The sequence below is a fragment of the Salvelinus namaycush genome, chromosome 39 (genome assembly GCF_016432855.1).
Source record: "Salvelinus namaycush isolate Seneca chromosome 39, SaNama_1.0, whole genome shotgun sequence".
NCBI lineage: Eukaryota > Metazoa > Chordata > Actinopteri > Salmoniformes > Salmonidae > Salvelinus > Salvelinus namaycush.
Window position 1 is genome coordinate 18,501,932 of NC_052345.1, and position 23,189 is coordinate 18,525,120.

The 23,189-nt window shown below is 45.2% G+C and overlaps 1 protein-coding gene across 1 annotated transcript in view; it reads left to right on the forward strand.

Annotated features, from left to right (window-relative positions):
* Positions 1 to 23,189, forward strand: part of LOC120032978 (nidogen-1-like) — a 69,543-nt gene that overhangs the window by 10,201 nt on the left and 36,153 nt on the right. The window contains exons 2-7 of the mRNA XM_038979253.1: positions 10,999 to 11,301; positions 11,727 to 11,959; positions 12,263 to 12,810; positions 19,423 to 19,563; positions 19,788 to 20,039; positions 21,514 to 21,714. Coding sequence (XP_038835181.1) covers positions 10,999 to 11,301; positions 11,727 to 11,959; positions 12,263 to 12,810; positions 19,423 to 19,563; positions 19,788 to 20,039; positions 21,514 to 21,714 — 1,678 coding nt within the window. The remainder of the gene's footprint in view (positions 1 to 10,998; positions 11,302 to 11,726; positions 11,960 to 12,262; positions 12,811 to 19,422; positions 19,564 to 19,787; positions 20,040 to 21,513; positions 21,715 to 23,189) is intronic.

The following is a 23,189-nucleotide window of genomic DNA, read 5'->3' on the forward strand; positions in this document are numbered from 1 at the left end:
CCTGTGGATGTATTTCGAGGCCTAGCTTCAAACTCAGTGCCTCTTTGCATGACATCATGGGAAAATCAAAAGAAATCAGCCAAGACCTCCGAAAAAAAACTGTAGACCTCCACAAGTCTGGTTCATCCTCGGGAGCAATTTCCAAACGCCGAAGGCACCACGTTCATCTGTACAAACAATAGTACGCAAGTATAAACACCATGGGACCACGCAGCCATCATACTGCTCAGGAAGGAGACGCGTTCTGTCTCCTAGAAATGAATGTACTTTGGTGCGAAAAGTGCAAATCAATCCCAGAACAACAGCAAAGGACCTTGTGAAGATGCTGGAGGAAACAGGTACAAAAGTATCTATATCCACAGTAACACGAGTCCTATATCAACATAACATGAAAGGCCGCTCAGCAAGGAAGAAGCCACTGCTCCAAACTGCCATAAAAAAGCCAGACTACTGTTTGCAACTGCACATGGGGAAAAATATTGTACTTTTTGGAGAAATGTCCTCTGGTCTGATGAAACAAAAATAGAACTGTTTGGCCATAATGACCATCGTTATGTTTGGAGGAAAAAGTGGGAGGCTTGCAAGCCGAAGAACACCATCCCAACCGTGAAGCACAGGGGTGGCAGCATCATGTTGTGGGGGTGCTTTGCTGCATGAGGGATTGGTGCACTTCACAAACTAGATGACATCATGAGGAAGAAAAATTCAAGGTATTGGAGTGGCCATCACAAAGCCCTGACCTCAATCCTATAGAAAATTTGTGGACAGAACTGTAAAAGTGTGTGCGAGCAAGGAGGCCTACAAACCTGTTACACCAGCTTTGTTAGGAGGAATGGGCCAAAATTCACCCAACTTATTGTGGGAAGCTTGTGGAAGGCTACCCGAAACGTTTGACCCAAATTAAACAATTTAAAATGAAATAAATCATTCTCTCTACTATTATTCTGACATTTCACATTTTTAAAATAAAGTGGTGATCTTAACTGACCTAAGAGAGGGAATTTTAAATGTCAGGAATTGTGAAAAAAAGAGTTTAAATGTATTTGGCTCAGGTGTATGTAAACTTCCGACTTCAACTGTAACAAGTGACATCAATAAGGGATCATAGCTTTCACCTGGATTCACCTGCTCAGTCTATGTCATGGAAAGAGGAGGTGTTCTTAATGTTTTTACACTCGGTGTATGTTAAAGTGTGCCTTATTTAATATAACAGGCTTTTAAAATCCAATGTTGGTGCACAATTTCTACTTAAAATATCAAAGGCACTCTTTTTGTGGAATGACCCAGGTAAGCATTTTTCAGTAGGAATCTTAAGGATGTATCCACGAACAATGCCATTATTAGACTAACACATCTGGAAAGTTGGACCGGAGGCAAGACTGCTTGTTTCGTCTTCTCACTTTCTCTCTCTCGCTCCTCTATCTAAAAAACAAGTGCTTGGTTCGTCTTCTCACTTCCTCCTCTCTCTGTCTTTCTCCCTCTCTCTCTCTGCTTGTCTTTCCCCTCAACTGATCATTTTGATCCCAGGCGTCTTTATGATGTAACCATTATGCTGTTCCTGTTCGTACCTCTCAGGAAAGCGTTCTCAAAGATAACTTTACAGCCTTTACAGCGTTCTTTGCATAACTTTACAGTCTTGAACTTCACAGGACCGCTTTTCCAGACCCAGAGTAAACCTATATTCCTGGACTAAAAAGCATTTTTTTTAAGCCCACCTATCCAGATTAAGACCGTCAGATTCTCCGTTGAGCAGGCTTTCAAAATCCAGGAGTGGCTTGATTTTGGTTCGTGGAAAGGGTCTCCTAAAATGATATTGGTAATGCCTACGTGTTGCTTTGAAGGGCGTCTTTTCAACCCCTGGAGGACTTTAAGACAAATTCTGATAGCCCCTGTCTCGTCACATTGCAGCCAAGCGACTCCTGCACTACAGGTGTTTTCTTCTTCAAGTCAAATACCTGCTGCGGCTATTCACCCAGATGCTTTTGTCATTCATGCGTTCCTTTGGATGAGTTGTCGTTTAGAGACAAGGGCTGAGCGTGAGAGCCTGAACCAGATGTAGTGCTGTAGTCTAGATTCTCCTTTGGTCCAAACCAAAGTCTATTGCCAGCTAATATTAATAAAATAATAACATATGGTATTTAGCCGACGCTTTTGTTCAAAGCGTCATTCAGTCATGTGTGCATACACGTCTCATGTATTTAAATCAACAGTGTTTAGTCTAAAGACAAATATTTTAAACATAATTTGAAATCTTTCAAATAGTTTAGCCAGCTAATTCCCTCCGGCTTTTCAAATTCATTCAACCGGATGGGAGAATGGACTTAACATTGGTTTAGATCTGCTCTTTCTCCTTGTGCCGTAGGTACTTGTTATCCGCCTTTTTCTAAAAACAAAAACTTTTTTTTTCTAGAGAAAGCAAGCTAATTTCACAAGTAATTCCAGCTAGAACTGGGATCAAGTATTCAAAATCTGTCAAGAACTATGTGTGTTTGCTTGCGCCTGCCATGTGCTCTTTTGAGACATCAATTGGTTCCATTGTGCCAGGCAAGCTCAGCCAAGCACAGATAAAGGATTTGAAAGATTTTTAAAGGACAGCTAAACTATTTGAAAGATTTCAAATGCTATTTGAACTATTTGTCTTTAGGCCTAACACAGTTGATTTAAATACATGAGACTTGTCAGATGTGAATTTGGTCGCATTGCTTCTTCCATTGTAACAAACGCACATGAGGCTTATTGCTTTGTTGGCTGGTAGCTAGTATAAAGTATAGACCATATATTGTGTTTCCTACAGGTTATTGGAAAGAGCAGAAGCTCTGAACTCTCCGTTCAGAACCCAGTCTTACCTACAGGTTATGGGAATTGTGCTCGATTAGTATTTCTCCAGTAGGTTTCCTGAAGGAGAAAGCCTCCACTTCTATGTCAAAGATAATAAAACAAAGACTGTGCCCTCAGAAAGTATTCACACCCATTGACTTTTTCCAAATTTTGTTGTGTTACAAGGTGGAATTAAAACGATCTACACAAAATACTCCGTAATGTCAAAGTAGAAGAAAAATTCAAACTTTTGTAAAAAAAATAAATTTAAAAAAAGATATATATTGCTGGGTAAGTCTCTAAGAGCATTGCACACCTGGATTGTACAATATTTGCTGCACATTATTTTTCAAAATTCTTCAAGCTCTGTCAAGTTGGTTGTTGAAAATGGCTGTCTAGCAATGATCAAGTCTTACCATATATTTTCAAACTGATTTAAGTCAAAACTGTAACTAGGCCTCTCAGGAACATTCAATGTTGTCTTTTTAAGCAACTCCAGTGTAGATTTGGCCTTGTGTTTTAGGTTATTGCCCTGCTGAAAGGAGGATTTGTCTCGCGAAGTCTGTTGGAAAGCAGACTGAACCAGGTTTTCCTCTAGGATTTTGCCTTTGCTTTGCTCTATTCTGTTTATTTCTTATCCCAAAACAAATCCCTAGTCAATGCAGATGACAAGCGTACCCGTAACATGATGCAGCCACCACCATTCTTGAAAATATGAAGAGTGGTACTCAGTGATGTGTTGTATTGGATTTGCCCCAAACATAATGCTTCGTAATTCAGGATATAAAGATATAAATGTTTTTGCCGTCTTACTGCAAAAGACTTGCCTTATTGGAAACAGGATGCACGTTTTGGAATATTTTTATTGGGTACAGGCTTCCTTCTTTTCATTGTCATTTAGGTTAGTATTGTGGAACAACTACAGTACAATGGTGTTGGTCCATTCTGTCACGTCCTGACCATAGTTCTTATGTGTTTTGCTTGTTTTAGTCTTGGTCAGGACGTGAGCTGGGTGGGCATGCTATGTTGTGTGTCTAGTTTGTCTGTTTCTGTGTTCAGCCTAATATGGTTCTCAATCAGAGGCAGCTGTCAATCGTTGTCCCTGATTGAGAATCATATATAGGTGGCTTGTTTTGTGTTGGGGATTGTGGGTGGTTGTTTTCTGTGTCAGTGTTTGTGCCACACGGGACTGTGACGGTTAGTTCTTTTGTTGTTTTGTATCTTGTCTAGTTTTCGTGTTATTAAATCATGGAAACTTACCACGCTGCACATTGGTCCTCCGATCCTTCTCGCATCTCCTCGTCCGATGAGGAGGACGACTTAGACTGCCGTTACAGAACCACCCACCATACCCGGACCAAGCAGCGTGGCTACGGACAGCAGCAGCGGCCAACTACACAGGACTCCTGGACATGGGAGGAAATTTTGGAGGGAAAAGGACACTGGGCCCACATTGGAGAATATCGCCGCTCTCGGGAAGAGATGGAGGCAGCTAAAGCCCAGGAGCGGTGGTATGAGGAGGCAGCACGGAAGCATGGCTGGAAGCCCGAGAGGCTCACCCAAAAATGTATTGTGGGGGAGGGGGGGCTAAAGGGGAGTGTGGCGAAGTCAGGTAGGAGACCTGCGCCAACTTCCCGGGCTTACCGTGGAGTGAGAGGGCGTCGTACTGGTCAGGCACCGTGTTATGCGGTGGAGCACACGGTGTCCCCAGTACGCGTGCTTAGCCCAGTGCGGGCTATTCCACCTCGCCGCACTGGCCGGGCTAGGTTGGGCATCGAGCCGGGTGCCATGAAGCCGGCTCAACGCATCTGGTCTCCAGTGCGTCTCCTCGGGCCGGTGTACATGGCACCAGCCTTACGTATGGTGTCCCCGGTTCGCCAGCATAGCCCAGTGCGGGCTATTCCACCTCGCCGCACTGGCAGGGCTACGGGGAACACTCAACCAGGTAAAGTTGGGCAGGCTCGGTGCTCACGAGCTCGTGTACTCCTTCACGGTCCGGTATATCCGGCGCCACCTTCCCGCCCCAGCCCAGTACCACCAGTGCCTAAACCACGCACCAGGCTTCCAGTGCGTCTCCAGAGCCCTGTTCCTCCTCCACGCACTCTCCATGTGGTGCGTGTCTCCAGCCCAGTACCTCCAGTTCCGGCACCACGCACCAAGCCTCCTGTGCGTCTCCAGAGCCCTGTACGCACTGTTCCTTCTCCCCGCACTCGCCCTGAGGTGCATGCCCTCAGCCCGGTACCACCAGTGCCGGCACCACGCACCAGGCCTATAGTGCGCCTCGAGAGTCCAGTGTGCCCTGTTCCTGCTCCCCGCACTAGCTTTGAGGTGCGTGTCTCCAGCCCAGTACCACCAGTTCCGGCACCACGCACCAGGCCTACTGTGCGCCTCAGCAGGTCAGAGTCGGCCGTCTGCCCAACGCCGCCTGCACTGCTCGTCTGCCCAGCGCCGCCTGAGCTGCCTGCCTGCCCAGCCCCGTCTGAGCTGCCTGCCTTCCCAGCGCCGTCTGAGCCATCCGTCTGCCCAGCGCCGTCTGAGCCGCCCGTCTGTCCCGAGCCGTCTGAGCCGCCCGTCTGTCCCGAGCCGTCTGAGCCGCCCGTCTGTCCCGAGCCGTCAGAGCCGCCCGTCTGTCCCGAGCCGTCAGAGCCGCCCGTCTGTCCCGAGCCGTCAGAGCCGCCCGTCTTTCCAGAGCCGTCAGAGCCGCCCGTCTGTCCCGAGCCGCTAGAGCCGTCCGTCAGTCAGGAGCCGCCAGAGCCGCCAGCCAGTCAGGAGCCGCCAGAGCCGCCAGCCAGTCAGGAGCCGCCAGAGCCGCCAGCCAGTCAGGAGCCGCCAGAGCCGCCAGCCAGTCAGGAGCCGCCAGAGCCGCCAGCCAGTCAGGAGCCGCCAGAGCCGCCAGCCAGTCAGGAGCCGCCAGAGCCGCCAGCCAGTCAGGAGCCGCCAGAGCCGCCAGCCAGTCAGGAGCCGCCAGAGCCGCCAGCCAGTCAGGAGCCGCCAGAGCCGCCAGCCAGTCAGGAGCCGCCAGAGCCGCCAGCCAGTCAGGAGCCGCCAGAGCCGCCAGCCAGTCAGGAGCCGCCAGAGCCGCCTGCCAGTCAGGAGCTGCCCTTCAGTCATGAGCTGCCTTCCAGTCAGGAGCTGCCCTCCAGTCCGGAGCTGCCCCTCTGTCCTGAGCTGCCTCTCTGTCCTGAGCTGCCTCTCTGTCCTGAGCTACCTCTCTGTCCTGAGCTACCTCTCTGTCCTGAGCTACCTCTCTGTCCTGAGCTGTCTCCTCAATGTAGTGGGGACCTTGGTGAGGATTCCTAGGCCAAGGTCGGGGGCGAGGGTCGCCACTCAAAGGACGCTAAGGAGGGGGACAAAGACAATGGTGGAGTGGTGGCCTCGTCCTGCGACGGAGCCGCCACCGCGGACAGATGCCCACCCAGACCCTCCCCTTGAGTTTTAGGGGTGCGTTCGGAGTCCGCACCTCAGGAGGGGGGTACTGTCACGTCCTGACCATAGTTCTTATGTGTTTTGCTTGTTTTAGTGTTGGTCAGGACGTGAGCTGGGTGGGCATTCTATGTTGTGTGTCTAGTTTGTCTGTTTCTGTGTTCAGCCTAATATGGTTCTCAATCAGAGGCAGCTGTCAATCGTTGTCCCTGATTGAGAATCATATATAGGTGGCTTGTTTTGTGTTGGGGATTGTGGGTGGTTGTTTTCTGTGTCAGTGTTTGTGCCACACGGCACTGTGACGGTTAGTTCTTTTGTTGTTTTGTATCTTGTCTAGTTTTTGTGTATATTAAATTATGGAAACTTACCACACTGCACATTGGTCCTCCGATCCTTCTCGCCTCTCCTTGTCCGATGAGGAGGACGACTTAGACTGCCGTTACACATTCTCAGTTTTCTCCTATCACAGCCATTAAACTCTAACTGTTTTAAAGTCAACATATGGTGAAATCCCTGAGCAGTTTCCTTTGTCACCGGCAACTGAGTTAAGAAGAACGCCTGTATCTTTGTTATGACTGGGTGTATTGATACACCAGCCAAAGTGTAATTAATAACTTCACCATGCTTCAAGGGATATTCAGTGTTTGCTTTTTTTTTTACCCATCTACCAACAGGTGCCCTTCTTTGCAAGGCATAGGAAAACCTCCTTGGTCTTTGTGGTTGAATCTGTGTTTGAAATTCACTGCTCGACTGAGGTACCATACAGATAATTGTATGTGTGGGGTACAGAGATAAGGTAGTCTTTCAAAAATCATGTTAAACAGTATTATTTTACACAGTGAGTCAATGCAACTTATTATGTGACTTGTTAAGTTCATTTTTACTCCTGAACTTATTTAGGTTTGCTATAACAAAGGGGTTGAATACTTATTGACTCAAGATATTTCAGGTATCATTTTTAATGAATTTGTAAAAATCGATTAAAACATAATTCCACTTTGACATTATGGAGTATTGTGGGTAGGCCAGTAACACAAAATCTATTTTAAACACAGGTCGTAACACAACTGTAAAAAGTCAAGGGTTGTGAATATTTTCTGAAGGCACTGTATTACAGTAATTTCCGCAAAAACACAACAGTAAATACTACTGTATACTACAGTCCGTAAAAACACTTCAGTAAATACTACAGTATAGTACAGTCCGCAAAAACACAACATTAATTACTATAGTATATAAAAAATATATATACTATAGTTAACTGTAAATATTAAAGTATACGACAATAAATACTACAGTATTTACTGTAGTGTTTTTGCACTACAAATCAATAGTAAGAAGGTGTTCCTAATGTTTGGTATACTCAGTGTATCACAATACAATATAGGTCAACGACTCATATCCATATTTCACAGTATAGGAGGAAATTCCCAAGCACTGACCTTATACCAGTTTTTCTTCTCTGTTCTTTATTATGATTTGACTACACTACAGTGCGTTCAGAACGTATTTAGACCCCTTGAATTTTCCACATTTTGTTTCATTACAGCCTTATTCTAAAATGAATTAAATAGTTTTTTCCCCTCATCAATTTATCAACAATACACCACAATGACAAAACAAAAAGTTTTTTTTTTTTTTTTTTTTGCAAATGTATAAAAAAACAACTAAAATATCACATTTACTTAAGTATTCAGACCCTTTACTCAGTACTTTGTTGAAGTACCTTTGGCAGCGATTACAGCCTCGAGTCTTCTTGGGTATGTTGCTACAAGCTTGGCACACCTGTATTTGGGGAGTTTCTCCCATTCCTCTCTGCAGATCCGCTCAAGCTCTGTCAGGTTGGATGGGGAGTGTCGCTGCACAGCTATTTACAGGTCTCTCCAGAGATGTTTGATCGGGTTCAAGTACGGGCTCTGGCTGGGCCACTCAAGGACATTCAGAGACTTGTTTCGAAGCCACTCCTGCATTGTCTTGGCTGTGTGCTTAGAGTTGTTGTCCAGTTGGAAGGTGAACCTTCGCCGCAGTCTGAGGTCCTGAGCGCTCTTGAGCAGGTTTTCATCAAGAATCTCTCTATACTTTTCTCTGTTCATCTTTCCCTCGATCCTGACTAGTTGCCCAGTCCTTTCCGCTGAAAAACATCCCCACAACATGATGCTGCCACCACCATGCTTCGTAGTAGGGATGGTGCCAGGTTTCCTTCAGACGTGACACTTGGCATTCATGCCAAAGAGTTCAATCTTGGTTTCATCAGACCAGAGAATCTTGTTTCTCATGGTCTGAGAGTCCTTTAGGTGCCTTTTGTCAAACTCCAAGTGGACTGTCATGTGTCTTTTACTGAGGAGTGACTTCCATCTGGCCACTCTACCATAAAGGCCTGAGTGCTGCAGAGATGGTTGACCTTCTGAAAGTTTCTCCCATCTCCACAGAGGAACTCTGGAGCTCTGTTAAGAGTGACCATCGAGTTCTTGGTCACCTCCCTGACCAAGGCCCTTCTTCCCTGTTGGCTCAGTTTGGCCAGGCGGGCAGCTCTTGGTAGTTCCAAACTTCTTCCATTTAAGAATGATGGAGGCCACTGTGTTCTTGGGGACTTTCAATGCCGCAGACAGTTTTTGTACCCTTCCTCAGATCTGTGCCTCGACACAACCCTGCCACAGAGCTCTACGGACAATTCCTTGGTTTTTGCTCTGACATGTATTGTCAACTGTGGGACCTTATATAGACAGGTGTGTGCCTTTCCAAATCACGTTCAATTAATTGAACTTGATTGGAGGTGGACTCCAATCAAGTTGTAGAAACATCTCAAGGTTGATCAATGGAAACAGGATGCACCTGAGCTCAATTTTGAGTCTCATAGCAAAGGGTCTGAATCCTTTTGTAAATAAGGTATTTCTGTTCTATGTTTTTTATACGTTTGCAAAAATTTCAAAAAATCTGTTTTCGCTTCATCATTAAGGGGTATTGTTTGTAGATTGATGAGGAAATGTTTTAATTCAATATATTTTAGAATAAGGCTGTAACGTATCAAAATGTGGGAAAAAAGTATGTGGATAACTCTTTAATTTAGAGGATTTGGCTATTTCAGCCACACCCATTGCTGACAGGTGTATAAAATCGAGCACAGAGCAATGCAATCTCCATAGACAAACATCGGCAGTAGAATGTCCTTACTGAAGAGCTCAGTGACTTTCAACGTGGCACAAGTCAGTTCGTAAAATTTCTGCCAGAGCTGACCCGGTCAACTGTAAGTGCTGTTATTGTGAAGTGGAAATTAAGTGATAGGCCACACAAGCTCACAGAGCGGGACTGTCGAGTGATGAAGCGCGTAAAAATCGATTGTCTTCGGTTGCAACACTCACTACCAACTTCCAAACTGCCTCTGGAAGCAGCGTCAGCACAATAACTGTTAGTTGGACACTTCATGAAATGGGTTTCCATGGTCGAGCAGCCACACACAAGCCTTAGATCACCATGCGCAATGACAAGCTTTGGCTGGAGTGGTGTAAAGCCCGCCGCCAATGGGAGTCTGGACCAGTGGAGATGCGTTCTCTGGAGTAATGAATCACGCTTCACCATCTGGCAGTCCAATGGACGAATCTGAGTTTGGTGGATGCCAGAAGAACGCTACCTGCCCGAGGGCACCAAAATGTAAAGTTTGGTGGAGGAGGAATAATGGTCTGGGGCTATTTTTCATGGATCGGGCTAGGCCCCATTCCAGTGAAGGCATACGTTTAGAATGTCACAGCATACAATGACATTCTAAACGATTCTGTGCTTCCAACTTTGTGGTAACACTTTTCTGTTTCAGCATGACAATGCTCTCGTGCACAAAGCAAGGTCCATACAGAAATGGTTTGTCGAGATCGGTGTGGAAGAACTTGACTGGCCTGCAACGAGACCTGACCTCAACCCCATCGAACACCTTTGAGATTAATTGGAATGCCGACTGTGAGCCAGGCTTAATCGCCCAATATCAGTACCCGACCTCACTAATGCTCTTGTGACTGACTGGAAACTGCAGCAATGTTCCAACATCTAGTAGTAAGCCTTCCCATAAGAGTGGATGCTGTTATAGCAGCAAAGGGGGGACCAACTCCATATTAATGCCTATGATTTTGGAATGAGATGTTCAACAATCAGGTGTCCACATACTTTTGGTCATGTAGTGTATAAATAAAGCAGTCAGGCCTTGTCCAGTTTGAACTGTTCCTAGATCAGTAGGGGGAACCTCAGACATCTTTCACAATAGGGGGAGCAAGATACCCCATGTTCCCTGCGGGGAGGGGACGAGGCCTTAACTAATGTGAAGGATGGGTCATGGCATGTTAAGGTTTACAACTATTTTAACGAGGACCCTGACCGTGCTGTAAATCTGGATATTTACTTAACCGAGTTTGCAGCAGAAGAGGGTTCTCTTGAGCATGTTTGCATAGCTACAATCACTTACCATTGTCAAAATTCCTGAGATTTCAATTCTAGTTGAAGTCATCATGAGAAAATGAACTTTCTGAACCCCACAGCCGGTCATTCCCAGCAGTTTTGGGGTAAAAAGTAACAGGATCTCCAATTGTATCATGGACATTGACAATTGTGACCTTTGTGGTTCAAAAACATCATTATCCAAAAAAACTATTTGAACTCTAGGCTATATTTAACTTTGGGGTTATGAGAAAAATTTGAAGTTGCAGAAAATTCTGCCGAGAAATTTGCATCCATGTCTTTGCTGATGATAACACATCTGCGATAATCCAATCCCAGATCAACACCAATGGCTTTCTGGCAGTAGAAGAACCTAAGGTGGAGTCTGAGTACCTGGGAAAGATGCCTGCCAGCTTCGGAATGATAGCGGCTTTCCTCGGAGATCTGGACAACAGCGACGGAGTGGGGAAGGTGTACTACCGACAGGACAGCAGGCCCTCCGTGCTTCTCCGGACCACTGACCACATCAGCCAGGCATTCCCTCAGGACGACGAGATCAATCCCACCCACGCCTTAATCATCACATGGGAGAACGTGGCGGCCCACGGAGTGCCTGGTCGAGGAGATGGGCTGGACAGAAAGGTAAGGAGGACCCTCATCGCATGGCCTAGATAGGGTCATATTTATTTTGTGTCTTTTAAAATATGTCATTGGATATATTGAACAGTTGATAAACTTGTTTTAATGCCACGTTGATATGGATAGCACTTGAAATTATAATTTGACACCATATTTTCTATCCACCTAATATGAAGTTGCCTAAAACCCATACATGTACAATGTAGTTACAGGTATGGAGGTACAGTATAATTAGAGTGATGTTACTCATGGTTACATAATCCTTCCAACTGTGTTACCTGTTTGCAGTTTTTGTGGTGGGCTACATAGATTGCTTTGTTACATATTTAGTTCACTCTACCAAGCCAAACTCAAAGTTAGTGCACTAAAGAAGTAATAGGGTGCCAGGACTCAGTTTCCCTCTTCTATCGTTTCTTTTTACCATGTAGAGAAACACCTTCCAGCTGGTGGTGGCGTCCATGGCGTCCGCCTCCTACGCCATCTTGTTCTACCCTAGGGAGGGGCTGCAGTACATCTCCACGCCTGTGGCGGGCCAGAGCGAGCCAGTCCACACCGGCTTCAGCCAGGGCCTGGTCCAGGCCTGGTTCAGCTGGAGCAGCAGCCAGGGGCCCTACTACCGCATTGCCACCGACGACGAGGCGTCCGTCAGACAGCTCTCCGAGTAAGTTGATTGGTTGGTGGGTGGGGTGGTTGGTGGGTTCGTTGGGTTGGTTGATTGGTTGGTTGATTGATTGGATTTCTATAATGGGCTTCCAGATGCTCCAAGAACTTAGGCTTAGTAAGTGTTGTTCATAGAAAACTTGGTTAGGTTTCTGTCATTATGTTTTGACCTGGTATTTGCAGGTTACATTGCATTATGGTAATTATGTAATGGTAATTATGTAATGATTTCAATAACCTGACATATGCACAAAGCTTCTTCATAGAGGTAGGTCTCATGATGATCCATTCTGTCTTCCGCTAGGGAGACCAACTCAGGCAGGCGTGGTGTGTGGGTGTACGAGATCGGCACCTCCCCGATCTTCTCCTCCATCACCCCAGGCCAGGTCACCAACCTGTCCCCAGAGGAGGACGTGGCAAGTGGGCAGATGGAGTCCGTGCCAGAGTTTCCACCTAGAAACACTGGAGAACAACAGGAGATTGAATTCCCTCCCTACGAGCACGAGGAGGAAGAGGAGACACCTGAACCGGAGCTGCCCCCAACTGTCCACCCGGTCCAGTACCAGCCCAGATACCCTGTTGTCCCTGAGCCGACCCAGCCCAGCTACCCTGAGCCGACCCAGCCCAGCTACCCTGAGCCGACCCAGCCCAGCTACCCTGAGCCGACCCAGCCCAGCTACCCTGAGCCAACCCAGCCCAGCTACCTTGACCCGATCGAGCCCAGATACCCTGAGCCGGTCCAGCCCAGATACCTTGAGCCTGTCCAGCCGGCCCAGCCGCAGCCACCACGCTACGAGCCTCAAACCCCACAGGTGGTGGTCGTGGACGAAGATGATGACCTTGATGTTGACGGTAAGCCATGAAAGAAACAACAATTGAATCTGTGTCTGAAAATTGTGACCGGGAAAAGAATCGTAGTCAAGATTGCCATGACAGAAACATTAGTTTAGTTTAGTTTTTTAGGATCCCCATTAGCTACTGCACATGCTGCAGCTACTCTTCCTGGGGTCCACATAAAACATACAAATACATGACAAAGTACGGAACAGTTATAGACAAGAACAACATAAGATTACATTCAATAAAATTTAAAAAATGTATCTTAAAAAAAGAAGAAGTTATATATAGGAAAGACACAAAGAGACAACAAAAATACTATTTACACACTATTCATATTCATACAGTAAAGTTAAATTATATGTTTAGAAAGAGGAGAGGCACTGTGATAAAATATATATATATATTTTTTAAAGCTAAACTTGCTTTTTGCCTGAGTAACCTCTGGAGGCAGAGACCGATGCATTAAATCTGTTTTTGGTTTGGGTACCGTGAAGAAACCCATAGTGGCGTGTCTGGTGGGGTATGTACAGTGCATTCGGAAAGTATTCAGACCCCTTGACTTTTTGCATATTTTGCCTTGTTCTAAAATGTATTGAATAATTTTTGTTCCCACATCAATCACACACAATACCCCATAATGACTAAGCAAAAACAGGTTTATAGAAATTTTTGCACATTTATTTAGAATAAAACACGGAAATATCACGTTTACATGAGTATTCAGAACCTTTACTCAGTACTTTGTTGAAGCACCTTTGACAGCGATTACAGCCTCAACTCTTCTTGGGTATGATGCTACAAACTTGGCACATCTGTATTTGGGGAGTTTCTCCCATTCTTCTCTGCAGATCCTCTCAAGCTCTGTCAGGTTGGATGGGGAGCGTCTCTGCACAGCTATTTTCCGGTCTCTCCAGAGATGTTCATTCAAGGACATTCAGAGACTTGTCAAGAAGCCACTCCGGCATTGTCTTGGCTGTGTGCTTAGGGTCATTGTCCTGTTGGAAGGTGAACCTTCGTCCCAGTCTGAGTTCCTGAACACTCTGGAGCAGGTTTTCATCAAGGATCTTTCTGTACTTTTCTCCGTTCATCTTTCCCTCGATCCTGACTAGTCTCCCAGTCCCTGCCACTAAAAAACATCCCCACAGCATGATGCTGCCACCACCATGTTTCGTAGTAGGGATGGTGCCAGGTTTCCTTCAGACGTGACACTTGGCATTCAGGCCAAAGAGTTCAATCTTGGTTTCATCAGACCAGAGAATCTTGTTTTGCATGGTCTGAAAGTCCTTTAGGTGTCTTTTGGCAAACTCCAAGTGGTCTGTCATGTATCTTTTACTGAGGAGTGGCTTCCGTCTGGCCACTCTGCCATAAAGGCCTGATTGGTGGAGTGCTGCAGAGATGGGAGAACCTTCCAGAATGGCAACCATCTCCACAGAGGAACTCTGGAGCTCTGTCGGAGTGACTATCGGGTTCTTGGTCACCTCCCTTACCAAGGCCTTACAATCAACCCTTAGCCCAGTCTGCTGTTCCCACATGCTTCAAGAGGGCCACCATTGTTCCTGTTCCCAAGAAACCTAAGGTAACTGAGCTAAACGACTACCACCCCGTAGCACTCACTTCCGTCATCATGAAGTGCTTTGAGAGACTAGTCAAGGACCATATCACCTCCACCCTACCTGACACCCTAGACCCACTCCAATTTGCTTATAGCTCCAATAGGTCCACAGACGACGCAATCGCAACCACACTGCACACTTCCCTAACCCATCTGGACAAGAGGAATACCTATGTGAGACTGCTGTTCATCAACTACAGCTCAGCATTTAACACCGTAGTACCCTCCAAACTCGTCATCAAGCTCGAGACCCTGGGTCTCGACACCGCCCTGTGCAACTGGGTACTGGACTTCTTGACGGGCCGCCCCCAGGTGGTGAGGGTAGGTAACAACATCTCCACCCCGCTGATCGTCAACACTGGGGCCCCACAAGGGTGCGTTCTGAGCCCTCTCCTGTACTCCCTGTTCACCCACGACTGCGTGGCCATACATGCCTCCAACTCAATCATCAAGTTTGCAGACAACACTACAGTGGTAGGCTTGATTACCAACAACGACGAGACTGCCTACAGGGAGGAGGTGAGGGCCCTCAGAGTGTGATGTCAGGAAAATAACCTCAAACTCAACGTCAACAAAAGGAGATGATCATAGACTTCAGGAAACAGCAGATGGAGCACCCCCCTATCCACATCGACGGAACAGTAGTGGAGAGAGTAGTAAGTTTTAAGTTCCTCGGCGTACACATCACGGACAAACTGAATTGGTCCACCCACACAGGCAGCGTGGTGAAGAAGGCGCAGCAGCGCCTTTTCAACCTCAGGAGGCTGAAGAAATTTGGTTTGTCACCAAAAGCACTCACAAACTTTTACAGATGCACAATCGAGAGCATCCTGTCGGGCTGTATCACCGCCTGGTACGGCAACTGCTCCGCCCACAACCGTAAGGCTCTCCAGAGGGTAGTGAGGTCTGCACAACGCATCACCGGGGGCAAACTACCTGCCCTCCAGGACACCTACACCACCCGATGTCACAGGAAGGCCATAAAGATCATTACATTTTTTTACATTTTAGTCATTTAGCAGACGCTCTTATCCAGAGCGACTTACAGTAGAGTGCATACATTTTATTACATTTTTACATACTGAGACAAGGATATCCCTACCGGCCAAACCCTCCCTAACCCGGACGACGCTATGCCAATTGTGCGTCGCCCCACGGACCTCCCGGTTGCGGCCGGCTGCGACAGAGCCTGGGCGCGAACCCAGCCCAGCCTGGGCGCGAACCCAGAGACTCTGGTGGCGCAGCTAGCACTGCGATGCAGTGCCCTAGACCACTGCGCCACCCGGGAGGTCATCAAGGACAAGCACCCGAGCCACTGCCTGTTCACCCCGCTATCATCCAGAAGGCAAGGTCAGTACAGGTGCATCAAAGCAGGGACCGAGAGACTGAAAAACAGCTTCTATCTCAAGGCCATCAGGGACAACATACTGACTCAACTCCAGCCACTTTAATAATGGAAAAATTGATGTAAAAAATGTATCACTAGCCACTTTAAACAATGCCACTAAATATAATGTTTACATACCCTTCATTACTCATCTCATATGTATATACTGTACTCGATACCATCTACTGCATCTTGCCTATGCTGTTCTGTACCATCTCATTCATATATCTTTATGTACATATTCTTCATCCCTTTACACTTGTGTGTATAAGGTAGTTGTTGTGAAATTGTTAGGTTAGATTACTCGTTGGTTATTACTGCATTGTCGGAACTAGAAGCACAAGCATTTCGCTACACTCGCATTAACATCTGCTAACCATGTGTATGTGACAAATAAAATTTGATTTGATTTCTTGGAGCTCTACGGACAATTCCATCGACCTCGTGGCTTGGTTTTTGCTCTTGACATGCACTGTCAACTGTGGGACCTTATATAGACAGGTGTGTGCCTTTCCAAATCATGTACATTCAATTCAATTTACCACAGGTGGACTCCAATCAAGTTGTAGAAACATATCAAGGATGATCAACAGAAACAGGATGCACCTGAGCTCAATTTCGAGTCTCATAGCAAAGGGTCTGAATACTTGTGTAAATAAGGTATTTCCGTTTGAAGTGTATGTACACAATTAGTTCGGCATTTTCAACACACAGGTTTCTTAAGACTAGAAGAGAAGAAGCCAATTTCTCCTCAACCAAATCAAATAAAACTTTATTTGTCACATGCGCCAAATACAACAAGTGTAGACCTTACCGTGAAATGCTTACTTACAAGCCCTTAACCAACAGTGCAGTTCAAGAAGAGTTAAAATATTTACCAAATAAACTAAAGTAAAAAATAATTAAAAGTAACACAATAACATAACAATAACGATGCTATATACAGGGGGTACCGGTACCGAGTCAGTGTGCAGGGGTACAGGTTAGAGGTAATTTGTACATGTAGGTAGGTAGGGGTGAAGTGACTATGCACAGATAATAAACAGCGAGTAGCAGCAGTGTACAAAACAAATGGGGGGGGGGGGTCAATGTAAATAGTCCAGTAGCCATTTGATTAATTGTTCAGCAGTATTATGGCTTGGGGGTAGAAGCTGTTAAGGAGACTTTTGGTCCTAGACTTGGCACTCCGGTACCGCTTGCCGTGCGGTAGCAAATAAAACAGTATGACTTTGGTAACTGGAGTCTCTGACAATTTTATGGGCTTTCCTCTGACACCACCTATTATATACACTTCCGTTCAAAAGTTTGGGGTCACTTAGAAATTTCCTTGTTTTTGAAAGAGAAGCAATTTTTTTGTACATTCAAATAACATCAAATTGATCAGAAATACAGTGTAGACATTGTTAATGTTGTAAATTACTATTGTAGCTGGAAACGGCAGATTTGTTATGGAATCTCTACATAGGCGTACATTGGCCACTTATAAGCAAACATCACTCTATGTTCCAATGGCATGTTGTGTTAGCTAATCCAAGTTTATCATTTTAAAAGGCTAATTGATCATTGATCAGAAAACCCTTTTGCAATTATGTTAGCACAGCTGAAAACAGTTATTCTGATTTAAAGAAGCATTAAAACTGGCCTTCTTTAGACTAGTTGAGTATCTGGAGCATGTTGACCTGTTTAAAGGTCTTACTCACATCGGCTGCGGAGAGCGTGATCACAGTCGTCCGGAACAGCTGATGCTCTCATGCATGTTTCAGTGATACTTGCTTCAAAGCGAGCATAGCTGTCTATTTAGCTCGTCTGGTAGGCTCCTGTCACTGGTTAGCTCTCAGCTGTGCTTCCTTTGTAGTCTGTAATAGTTTGCAAGCCCTGCCACATCCGACGAGGGTTGGAGCCGGTGTAGTACGATTCGATCTTAGTCCTGTATTTACTCTTTGCCTGTTTGATGGTTCGTCGGAGGGCATAGCGGGATCTTTTATAAGCTTCCGGGTTAGTCCCGCTCCTTGAAAGCGGCAGCTCTACCCTTTAGCTCAGTGCTGATGTTGCCTGTAATCCATGGCATCTGGTTGGGGTATGTATGTACAGTCACTGTGGGGATGACGTCATCGTTGCACTTATTGATGAAGCCAGTGACTGATGTGGTGCACTCCTCAATGCCATCGGAAGAATCCCGGAACATATTCCAGTCTGTGCTAGCAAAACAGTCCTGTATGCGTAGCATCCACGTCATCTGACCACTTCCGCATTGCGCGAGTCACTGGTACTTCCTGCTTTAGTTTTTGCTTGTAAGCAGGATTCAGGAGGATAGAATTATGGTTAGATTTGCCAAATGGAGGGTGGGGGAGAGCTTTGTATGCATCTCTGTGTGTGGAGTAAAGGTGGTCTAGAGTTTTTTTCCCTCTGGTTGCACATGTGACATGCTGGTAGAAATTTGGTAAAACTGATTTAAGTTTGCATGCATTAAAGTCCCCGGCCACTAGGAGCGCTGCTTCTGGGGTAGCATTTTCTTCTTTGCTTATGGCCTTATAGAGTTGGTTGAGTGGGGTCTTAGTGCCAGCTTCGGTCTGTGGTGGTAAATAGACAGCTACGAATAATATAGTTGAGAACTCTCTTGATAGATAGTGTGGTCTACAGCTTATCATAAGGTACTCTACCTCATGCCAGCAATACCTTGAGACTTCTTTAATATTAGACATCGCGCACAAGCTGTTATTGACAAAAAGACACACACTCCCACCCCTCGTCTTACCAGACGTAGCTTCTCTGTTCTGCCGGTGCTTTGAAAATCCTTCCAGCTCTATATTATTCGTGTTGTCGTTCAGCCACGACTCGGTGAAACAGAAGATGTTACAGTTCTTAATGTCCCGTTGGTCGGACAATCGTAATCGTAGGTCATCAATTTTATTTTCCAATTATTGCATGTTAGCAAGTAGAATTGATGGCAGTGGGAGTTTACTCGCTCGCCTACGGATTCTCAAAAGGCAGCCCGATCTGCTTCCTCTTTTCCTCCGTTTTTTTTCTACACGCAAATGACGGGGATCTGGGCCTGTTCCCAGGAGAACAGTATATCTTTCTCGTCTAACTCGTTAAAGGATAAAGCTTCTTCCAGTTCGTGGTGAGTAATCCCAGTTCTGATGTCCAGAAGTTATTTTCGGTCATAAGAGACGGTAGCCACAACATTATGTTCAAAATAAGTTAAAAAATAAGTTACAAACATCGCATAAAAACAAACGGAATGTGGTTTTGTCTTCTTTTTGCGTACAAACGTGAAAGACTATCATGCATGTTGTTGATGTTAGTTATGCGTGTGCAGTTAGGGCAAGGCGTGCTGGTTTGTTTTGAGCTTCTTTGTTTTGAGCCATGCTGCTTTGTTTAACCGGCCGATGAAATTACACTCTTAGAAAAAAAGGGTTCTTTGACTGTCCCCATTGGATAATCGTTATTGATTCTAGATAGAACTCTTTTTGGTTCCCAGTAGAACCCTTTTGGGTTCGATGTAGGGTTCTTCAAAGGTTTCTCCTATGGGGACAGCCGGTTAACCCATTTATGTTCTAGATAGCAGCTTTTTTTTCTAAAATTGTATTTTTTCTAAGAATGTGGTTTGTCTTCTTTTTGGCAGTGTTTGCGTACAATTCGGAGACATGCGCCCGTAACAGGCAGAAGTGCTCATCCTTCGCTGACTGTAAGGACTACACCAATGGCTACTGCTGCCACTGTAGGCCTGGTTTCTATGGCAATGGCAAGAACTGTGTGGCTGAAGGTAGGAGTACCCAAAGTACATACAGTATTTGTGTAATAAGGGTTAGGGCTAGCCTGCTACCTTCATTATAATGAAATATGTCATATAAAGTATAAGAATGATTCAATATTTTATAACGAAATTGAAAACCTGATCATGCTTGACACACAGTCACACATCAGTTACATTTAAAGTTACATTAATTAAAATCGAATTAAGTTAGTTTCCTCACATTCCACACGCAGGAAAGCCCCAGCGGATGAATGGCAAAGTGAACGGCCGGGTGTTTGTGGGCAACTCGCCCTCGCCGCTGGATTTTTCCAACAACGACCTGCACTCGTACGTGGTGGCCAACGATGGGCGCGCCTACGTGGCCATCAGTACCATTCCGGCCGGCCTGGGACCCTCCCTGCAGCCCCTGTCTTCCCTGGGAGGGGTCATCGGCTGGGCCTTTGCTCTGGAGCAGCCCGGCTATGAGAACGGCTTCAGCATCATCGGTAAGAGCTGTTCGACGATTATCTTGCACATTGTGTCAATCTTGCACATTGTTGTGTCATTAAGAGTTGTTTTAAGGTAAGAGCTGACATTGGGTGAATCACAAAAGTGATTCATCGCTTCCTTGATTCATAACGAATCGAGGAAAAACAGTTGAGAAAGTGCCATAGTGTCATTAAAAAGGCAGCAGTTGATTTGAATACATTAGGCTTTTCTCATGTGTGTTGGGTAGCATTTGGTTTAGCTTCTCCCTCCATTGTAGCAAAGGTACCTGGGGCTTGGGGCTTTGTTGTGGTCTAATGAGATGTCCTTCAAAGACAGGTGTGAATGACCGCTGTGGGATTGCTGCTTAGGTCAACATTTATTCAAGTTCACTTTGATTAGCTTGATTTATTTGCTCTCTTTGAATGACAGATTTTTTTTTATAGTCAGAGGCTATGTCCAAAATCTGTCTCACCTACTACTTACCTAAATGGCATACTGTGTACTGTAAGAATGTACTGTTTAGTAAAAACAAATGCAGTAAACAACAAATATTAGCATACCTGGCTCATTCATACTGAGAATGTGTCATCTAATGCACAATTGCGTTGATTCCCGCCATTCGCTCATTTTGGTACGGCGCGTCTCCTCGGTTGATTATCAGCTGTTGTCAAACACACGTTGGTCTCGATAGACGATTCTATTCCTCAATAGTATGCAGCGAATTCTACTAGATTAAAAGCAGAAATGAGTATGACATCCTGGCATTTAAAGCATACAGCATTTTGGACATTTCACATATGTACTATAAAACAATTTTTGTTGCATACCCAAAATGCCTACTATTTAGAACCCAAGTAAGGGTATTCGGACACTGCCAATCTCTTTGCTCAGGGAAAGTAGATTCTCTACTGGCCTTTTGAGTGGTATACGTGGATGTTTGAGTGAATTGTGCCAAGTGATCAGGACTATCTTCCTCTTTTTGATACTTTCCTCAACAAGTTGAACTCCGCTTTAGTCTTCCACTTGGACATGATTTGTAGGTAGAACGATGATGGGGAAAATGATGGGGAATTTGTTCTGTGTTCCTGTTTTTGGTCAATCTTTCTACTTTTCGGCCTCAAAATTTTGCTCAAGCTCATTGCTTCCAGCTGGCTTCACTTCTTTCGAAATATTCCCCTTTGTGTAATGTTATTGGCTCCAGGGAGAACTAAAAGTAGGGGGATACACTCAAGGGTATGGGTGGGGATGCAGAATAAAGTTGCCCCTAAATGCTGATCTTAGGTACGGCTAGGTTTTGTGTTTCATCACATAATGGTTGAGGTTAACTTTTGGGCAAGGCAAGATGATCCTAGATTTGTGCTCAGGAGCTGAAGAGATTTGGTTGTCTCTCTCTTTCCTTCTCCCACCCCCATCTCTGCTCACACACACACGCACACAAACACCCTCAACCCCACAACCACCCTCAACCCCCCCCCCCCTCTCCCCCTCCAGGTGGCGTGTTCTCCAGGCAGGCCGAGGTGACCTTCTTACCGGGCAACGAGAGGCTGACCATCAAGCAGGAGTTCAAGGGCATCGACGAGCACGACCACCTGGTGGTGAGCACCGAGCTGGAGGGCCGTCTCCCTGAGGTCCCACGCGGCTCCACTGTCCAGATCGACCCCTACAAGGAGATCTACCAGTATGGCAGCAACCGTAAGTCACGACCACACCAATATAACTTGGAATGCAGACTTGGGGTCTATTCCATTTCAATTGAGTCAATTCAGGAAGTAAACTAAAATGATTTTGATCTCCTGAATTTAAATGGAATTGACCCCAATCCTGGAACTCGACACTGTCACAGTTTGTAGTACATCTAATCACATAAGAAAGGTCAGCATTTATCCAAATGTTGTTATTAGTCAAAGTGCTCTTGCGTGCGACCAGATAGTAGTCTTTCCTATTCTTTTCATGAAACACATTGTCTTAGAAACACTTTTGGCAGCAATTACAGCTGTGAGTCTTCTTGGATAACGTCTCTAAGAACTCGGCACACCTGGATTGTGCAATATTTGCCCATTTATTATATTTTTTTTTATTCAAGCTCTGTCAAGGTGTTGGGGATCATGGCTAGACAGAAATATTTAAGTCTTGCCATAGATTTTCAAGCAAATTTAAGTCAAAACTGTATCTTGGTAAGCAACTCCAGTGTAGATTTTGCCTTGTGTTTTAGGTTGTTGTCCTGCTGAAAGGTGAATTCATCTCCCAGTGTTTGTTGGAAAGCAGAATGAACCAGGTTTTCCTCTAGGATTTTGCCTGTGATTAACTCCATCCCGTTTCTATTTATCCTGAAAACTCCCCAGTCTTTGCCTCAAGAATACCCATACCATGATGCAGCCACCACTATGCTTGACAATAAGGAGGCAATTACTCAGTGATGTGTTGTGTTGGATTGGCACCAAACATAAGACTTTCCATTTAGGCCAAAAAAGTATATTCCTTTGCATGCTTTTATTGCAGTAGTATTTTATTGCCTGGTTGCATACAGGATACATGTTTTGGACTATTCTGTATTTATTTTGCACATTTGTATTTTTAATTTAAGTCATTATTGTGGAGTCACTACAATGTTGTTGCCCCATCCTCAGTTTTCTCCAATCACAGCCATTTAAAATCACCAATCACCAATGGCGTAGTTTCCTTCCTGTCCTGCAGCTCAGTTCAGAAGGACGACTGTACCTTTGGTGTGTCTGGGTGGTTCAGTACATCATCCACAGCATGCTTATTACTAGACCATGCTTAAAGAGATATTCAATGTCTGACTTGTTATTGTTACCAATCTACCAACACTGCCCTTCTTTATAAGGCTTTGGAAAAGCTCTCTGGTCTTTGTAGTTGAATCTGTGCTTGAACTTCAGCACTTGACTGAGGGACCTTACATATATTGTATGTAGAGGAAGGGGTAGTCATAAAATATTAATGTCAACCCGTATTATTTCATACAATGTGATTTGTTAAGCCACATTTGACTCCTGAACTAATTTAGGCTTGGCTAAACAAAAGAGGTGAATTCTTATGCAACAACTATACTCTAGTTCTAGTATTAATTAGAAAAAATGTGTTACATTTTCTTTTCACTTTGACATTATGGACTGTTTTGTCTAGATCAATGACAAAAATTCTAAATG